This window comes from Brachionichthys hirsutus, unplaced genomic scaffold (genome assembly GCF_040956055.1).
Source record: "Brachionichthys hirsutus isolate HB-005 unplaced genomic scaffold, CSIRO-AGI_Bhir_v1 contig_1384, whole genome shotgun sequence".
NCBI classification, from domain to species: Eukaryota; Metazoa; Chordata; class Actinopteri; order Lophiiformes; family Brachionichthyidae; genus Brachionichthys; species Brachionichthys hirsutus.
The window spans coordinates 1-7,346 of record NW_027181043.1 but is presented as its reverse complement, the minus strand read 5'-3'; the positions used below and the strand labels follow the sequence as shown (position 1 = coordinate 7,346).

General features: G+C 42.9%; 2 protein-coding genes across 2 annotated transcripts; both read left to right on the top strand.

Annotated features, from left to right (window-relative positions):
• Positions 1-1,279: 1,279 nt before the first annotated feature.
• On the top strand, positions 1,280-2,440 carry LOC137917126 (high-affinity lysophosphatidic acid receptor-like). Its single transcript, XM_068760013.1, has one exon. It carries the CDS (start codon positions 1,280-1,282, stop codon positions 2,438-2,440), a length of 1,161 nt encoding a protein of 386 aa, XP_068616114.1.
• Positions 2,441-4,876: 2,436 nt separating this feature from the next.
• LOC137917127 (ashwin-like) lies at positions 4,877-7,014 on the top strand. The gene is made up of 4 exons (XM_068760014.1): positions 4,877-4,987; positions 5,191-5,354; positions 6,145-6,412; positions 6,828-7,014. The coding sequence occupies exons 1-4, from the start codon at positions 4,877-4,879 to the stop codon at positions 6,882-6,884; spliced, it is 600 nt and encodes a 199-aa protein (XP_068616115.1). The 3' UTR covers positions 6,885-7,014.
• Positions 7,015-7,346: the final 332 nt, after the last annotated feature.

The following is a 7,346-nucleotide window of genomic DNA, read 5'->3' as shown; positions in this document are numbered from 1 at the left end:
CTATGGGGAGGGGTCCGACGCCAACTTTGTCGGACAGCCACGAAATTCGGTACAGACGTGCGTCATGTCAGGGCAAAAAAAAAAAGTATTGTGGCCACGCCCCCAGACACACAGGAAGGCGGCCATATTGGATTGAAACTCCTGATGGCACATGGCCATATAATCCAAATAACGATTTGACTAAACTGTGAGCTACTCATGCAGCTCAAATCTAAACACTTGCGAAGCACTCAGGACAAAAGCGGCGTGCGTCGGCGGGTCAGCTCAACGGCCTGTCGGCCGGCGAGGGCCTACAACGCCGCTTGCGGCTTTAATTCGGTTTGATTTTGGTAGATTCAGTGAAATCTGTTGGGAGACAAGCCTTAAAGTGTAAATATGGGTTTGGCTTTTGACCAGCAGTATTTGCAGCAACAATAACAACAATGTTATTCTAAAGACTCCGGATCTACTGGACCTTTGACCCGACCTAACGTTCGCTGCACCTTAGGGCAGGATGACGTGATCTTAACAGGTCTTCTCTTCTCCCAGCCCCTACGTCGACTACCTGGGACCAAATCAGAGACCTGAACGGCAGAATGTCCTCGACATGTCGTTTTTGCTTGAATTGTCCAACCACCAGGAGCTGGAAACCATAGCAACAGATGTGTCATGTGTGTGTTTGTGTGTGTGTGTGAAGATGTCTCACTGTTGTATGAAGGTTGCATCTGATTGTGACTGTTTGTTTACGATCCCAGTTCAGCTGTAGCTCTCTGCGTGTCGTATCCGTGGGTTACAGTTAGCATCATTACAACCCTCACTATCTCACATTTGGATAATCAGTGGCTAAAAGATGACTCAGCATTTGGACTCTGACATTCTAATCAGATAGCCCAGTCAGAATTTGTCTGTGCTTGCGTCATGCTATCGTTGCTATAATAATAATGCACACTGTGTTTCAATGTGACAACGCACCATTGAGTTAATGTTTGAATTTACTTAGGTAGTTGGTATCATAATAATAATTTAACAATGCATATTGTGTTCCTTAATCAATTGTGATAATTGTTGTAAATTAACCAGTGTTAAAATTGACCCTAACCCATTCATTCATTCATTCATTCATTCAATGAACCACAAAACCTAACATTCATGTAGATCTAAAATAAATCAATATTTCTTTCTGTCTGTCTTAGACGCCTTCATGGCCGACCAGCTGCTGGAGGCCGCCGCAGCGCGTTTGCCGCGGCTGTGATCCAGCATGCTGCTTCTCGTGCGCTGACATCCCCTGCCCGGAGCCGCTATGGCGTTCTGTAACGAGAGCATGCTGGAGGAGTGCGACTTCACGGAGCCAGACGGAGCCGAGGAGGCAGCGGGACGTCTCCGGGAAGAAGCTGCCACTCCTACCATATCGATCACGCTGCGAGTCACCCTGGCCGCCATAATGACGTTCATGATCACCATTGGTTTCCTCGGCAACGCGATTGTGTGTCTGATTGTCTACCAGAAACCTGCCATGCGCTCTGCGATCAACCTGCTCCTCGCCACGCTGGCTTTTTCGGATATCATGCTCTCCCTGCTCTGCATGCCCTTCACCGCCATCACTGTGGCCACGGCCGACTGGAGCTTTGGAAGTGGCTTCTGCCGGGCGTCCATCATGCTGTACTGGCTTTTTGTGCTGGAAGGAGTGTCCATACTCCTCATCATCAGCGTGGATCGCTTCCTCATCATCGTGCAGCGGCAGGACAAGCTGACCCCCCACAGGGCCAAGCTGTTGATCGCAGGCTCGTGGATATTGAGCCTGTGCGTCTCCCTGCCGTCTGTCGTCGGCTGGAGGACTGGCGCAGCGGGCATCGGGGGGGCCTGGGCGCCGCAGTGCGTGTTGGGATACAGCCATTCCATGGCGGATCGCGGATACACAGTGCTGTTGGCCGTAGCCGTGTTCTTTGTGCCCTTTGCAGTCATGCTGTATTCTTACATGTGCATCCTTAAAACGGTGCGCCGCAATACTCTGCGCATCCACGACCACACCAGTGAGCATTCCTGCCTACCAGCCCTCAATCAAATCAGCAAAATGAGACTGGCTGGGGGGCAGCGCCACCCTCAGATTAAGGTGGACATGAGCTTCAAGACCCGAGCCTTCACCACCATCCTCATCCTCTTCGTGGGCTTCTCTGTGTGCTGGCTGCCACACACAGTGATCAGCTTGCTGGCAGTGTTCAGCCGGCAGTTCTACTACAGCCCGGCCTTCTACCCGGTCAGCATAGGCGCTCTGTGGCTGAGCTACCTGAAGACGGTCTTCAACCCTGTCATCTACTGCTGGAGGATCAGGAAGTTCAGGGAGGCCTGTCAGGAGTTCATTCCCAAAAGCTGCCGACTGTGCCCCAGAGTGCCGGGCAGGAGCCGCAGGCGAGTGAGGCCGAGCAACATCTACGTGTGCAGCGAAACGCAGTCGGCCGTGTGAAGCGGCTCCTCATAATGAGCAATCAGGAGGAATATGAGGGTTTAAAAAGTTATTATGGATAATGTGAAAATAATCTTAGAACAAGAATAACGTTTTAAGATCAATTTTAATGATTACACATCTGTAAGGGTCGAAGAAAAATGAAGATTGGAATGTCATTTATTTTGTCCGCTGAGTCCAAGATGCACTGGTTGAATCGACGTCATTGAAACAAGGACAAATATTCTGTCAGCTCGCTTTCCCGTTTCACAGTACTGTACCTCCATTAAGCGTCATTTCAGTCTGTGGAGTGAGCTTCATAAAAAACAAACAAACAAACAAATGTGGTATTAATGTTCTGTGATGTCCTCAGAGGAAAGTCTGTAAGCTAAACTGACAAACAGATTTAATGAACTTGTGAGGTGAAACTTATTTTAAACCATAAGTGTATTTATTTATTAAGCTGTGGATTTACTCAAATTGTTTAATTGTGTAAACAAGTCAATAAATATAGTTTTTAAAAGTGATGGATGTGACAGAGCAGAGTGCGCGGATGAACAGGCCATTCCCAGCAGCTGCTTTTAAATGTACATAAACCATATTAATACACGGTGGAAATACATTGCTGGGATGTTAAATGCATATTCTCTGTGGATGGATGTACATCAACTTCACTAAAGTTGGCAGTTTGAATCCTGACTTCGACCAGGATAGAGGAGTGAAGCCTGCACTAACAGAATGCCCTGTGTTTGTGTTTAACTGTATGGTATCATAATTACTACAGCTTTTATTTTGAGATACTTATATGTATATACTACAAATCTGAATCAATAAATAAAAATGCACTCAGTAACAGCTTCAGTGAGCCAGAGGTTGCTGCTGTACAGCACAGCAACATTCACATGAAGCTATTGAGCGGTTACTGCCCTCCTATAATTGACATGTTGTTGAGGTTGTTTCCATGAATGGAAATCACATGAGGAGCACTTTGTGTTTTATTAACAAAAGTATTTCACTCAACCTTTATACATTTGATTTATGAGCCAAATAAGGTCAGAAGGATGTCCCCACATGACAAGAAGATGTGGCGGCTACTTGTCTGGAAAAAATGGAGTTACTGAACTGGGTTTTGCTGTTCATGTGGAAGGCTTGGTCAACTTCCAAAACATGGATATGTATCATCTTTAGTGGCAGCGCCCAGCTCTTTATTGAAAGCACTCTCTTGCTGTTTAAAATTATTAACATGGTGAGAGTCATAGAGACCCATGACTCATTGGAACAAGCCTTTACCAGCTCAGGGCCCGCTGTATTTTTAGAACTTCTAACATTGGAAGTAGAATTCTGAAGCATGCATGGCTCCAATTAAGAAAAAACCTTCTAAAATTACTTCTTTTGAAAACCAACAAACAATAAAACAAACAGAAAATATCAACCAAGCATGAAAAACAATATACTTGGTCTTCTTGCCATGTCTGTTGTCTTAATCTGTGACAAATAATTGTACTCCATGTGGATATTGCTTCTTGATCAGGCTCCAATGCTCCAGGGGCAAATTATATCCTACAGAACAGATTATATTTCTAATTTATAATAAGGATTGCTTCAGTTGAGGGTCTTGTCTGTGTACATGTCTTGTTATATCTTAGTATTGCATTTGGGACTGTTGACAATCACATGCTATTCCAATGCTCGAACATTAAAACGGAATGAAACTGCTCTAAATTGGTTAAAGTCCTTCACATCTCATCGATCTTAGTTTGTGCATGTCAACGATGAATCTTTCATGCTCAACAAAATTCCTTAATAAAAAAAAAAAGCGGCACAAGGTTTTATGTTTGGAACAATATTATTTTACGTGATGGCCTTAAATAGCAATAAGAACATTCCATTGTTATGCCGAATCAAGCGCTTTATGAGCGGACGTTCACTTGTGTTTCTGTGAAAACCTAACAAAACAATCAATCTGGTTGTTTTTATTTTATTTCATAGGAAAACCTATGTTGAAAGTCTATGGTGAGGGTCTATGGAGCAGACAAGAAGCTTACGTCCCTATTCTACTAGGCTATATTCTAAAGCTTTATGATATGGTATCATAGCCCCATATGGTAACTTCAGATTCAGATTCCTTTATTGTCATTCAGACATTACATCAGAGATGCACTGCAGAACGAGATTACGATGAAGCAAGGATAAAGCAACGGAAATAATAAAATAATTATTAAAAATTAAAAACCAAGTCAGAGGAAGGTGAGACAGTATAAATATATGGTATGCAAGAAGTATGTGCAAAAAGAATATGTATGCATAGCTGCCACTGGAGTTTTTATGGCATAGGCTACAACTGGATGTCTGTTGTTGTCACTCAGCGTTCGTCAAAATGTCACTTCCGGTTAGAGGCCGATCACGTCTATACTTGTGGGTTGTTATGCCGCGTTGCATGTTGGGTAACCAACAAATATGGCGACTTCTTTGACACAAGACGTCAAGGCTGTTAGCATCTCGAATGTGGATCTCTTACTGCACCCTGAGCTGCTGTCCCAGGAGTTTATGCAGCTAATCTTGAATGAGGTGAGTCAGTAATTAGAGAGAAACGTTTGAAGTGTCGTTTGATGTGGAGTTAATCGAGGAAAGATGCCACATGCTTAGCAAAATGGCTAACAGTCGACATAGCGAATACAATTATTTGTTGCATCGCGTTTTCACAATTAGACGTTGATTAATTATTGTCATATCCGGAAGTGCGGGCTAAAATAATTTTCTTTCTTAACTAGAAGCGTATTTGTACCAGCGACTGTTGTAGCAGGGACCGGCTATCAGAACTTTACCTGCGGCACGTCATCCCGCTACCGCAGAGGACTTTGCCCAGCAGCCGGTGGGGCAAGAGAATGGCGAGGAGACGAGGGCGGCAGACACCGGCCGGTGCCCGGTCAGACAGGTAACGGCTCTGCTGGCTTAATGCGGTGCTTTAATGGTTTACTGGTTTTATTGAGAGTATTCAGGGCAACCTCCCCCCGTAATTTGACTGTTGTATTTGAGCTCTATTTGGACTGCATTGTTCTGTGTAGTATTTCTATATTCATCTGAACTCTCCTCCATTACCTATGATGACACAAATTTTAAAACAGAGCAAATTAAGACTCTTAAATCATTGTAAATGCAATAAATAATATATATTTGTTAGTGAGTATTGAAATATTTGTCAATGATGGTGATTAAGGTTTGGTTTGGTCACTGCACTAGAGTACTGCATATTTTTTTCCCTCTGTTAAGTTTTCACGATTAATCCATTTATTGATTGCTTTATATGTATATATATAAACTGTGAATATAGTGAACAGAGGAGGAACAGGATAAATATTGATCAGTGTTTTTCAATCAACTGCATTTTTAAAGTGGCACCTTCATAATCCAGGTTTTTCCAGAAATTAGAACAAGAACATTACTAAAAATCAATTAAAATGATTCTAAAATTACCATGTGATCTTTTCTCTATGGAAGAATTGTTTCATCTTTATTCATTTAAACCACTGAGTAACAATCATGATAATTACCAATGCTGTATATTCATATGCATTGTGCAGTGGGGACATATAAAATGCTGATAGCATTGGTAAATATAGTCGGTTTCAGAATGAAACACGTTAATGAGACTTCGGAAAGAGCTCTTATCATGTTGATGAAGTTTGCCTTGCTCATTCCTGTCTTTGTTCTTTTGTCATTTCTAGTTCCAATAATGATCACAAAAGGAAAAGGCCTCTGATTGTATTTGACGGGAGTTCCTCTCTCAGTGGTCCAATAAAAGTAAAGAAGCCAGAGGGAACCACTGTGTCACCAGAAATCACCAACCGGTTGAAGCCCCCTCCTACAGCAAACCTGCCCCACCCTATCTGCAAGTTGTCTGGAAACACATCCTCCTCCTCCTCCTCTTCCTCTTCCTCACTCTGTCTCAGCACTGACCAAGGCACAAACCTCAAACGGGAATCAAACACCTCGGTAAAGATGTTTCTTCTGTCACTTCATTTATGTATTATTACACAGAAATGTGTTGAATCACGTAAAAACAGCACAATTGTCCATATTGTGTGTTTTTTGTCTATTTATTGTATGTACTTGTGTTGTAATTGGCAAATATAGACCCACATACGCATTGATTTGCTGTGGCGACCCCCCCACGGGACAAGTAGAAAGTGCACTAGTACATACTCTGACATATATGCATTCATAATACATGTGATTCTTTGTTACTCGGTGTTTTCAAAAGACAATGTGTCAATGAATATGAACACAACCCTGACAGGTTGTTTACACTGGAATTTAAATTCTGTTTCTCTTCAAAAACAACTAAAGAGATTAAATCAATCACCTCCTTTGTCTTCTTTATCTATTGATATGTTTTCTCTCTTTTCAGGTTGCAATGAAATCGCCAGATGTGAAGAAAAAGATCCAGCATGTGACATGGCCATGACCTCTGACCCCAGTGCATGCAGACCTCTGATGGGATTAACTAAGGGACCGAAAATTTCCCTCTGTTTAATTCTGTCGCTACTTGCATTACAAATTGGAATTTGAACCCTGTAACCTGTTTGTCAAGGCCAATTTACAGTCCAGGATCCAGTCTAAGAGCTGACATGGGGGGGGGGGGGGGGGTTAAGAAGACTGTCTTGCTTGTGAAGTCAGAACCTTCCACCTTGTGTTGTACGACCTCAAGTGCCCTTTCCTTACATCACCGTCCTGAAGTCCCACACATTGAGGCAACAAGCAACAGGATTCTTGTTCTCTGAGACTCTATCTAATGACATTGCGGTTGTTAATGTGCTGTTTCTGTGCATGGGGCTTTTGGCAAGGAAGTGTGTGGTGGGTTGTGAGTGTGCTTGTATAAAATGTATTTCCACATCCCGTATCTTGGACAGATTGATTTTTGATTAAT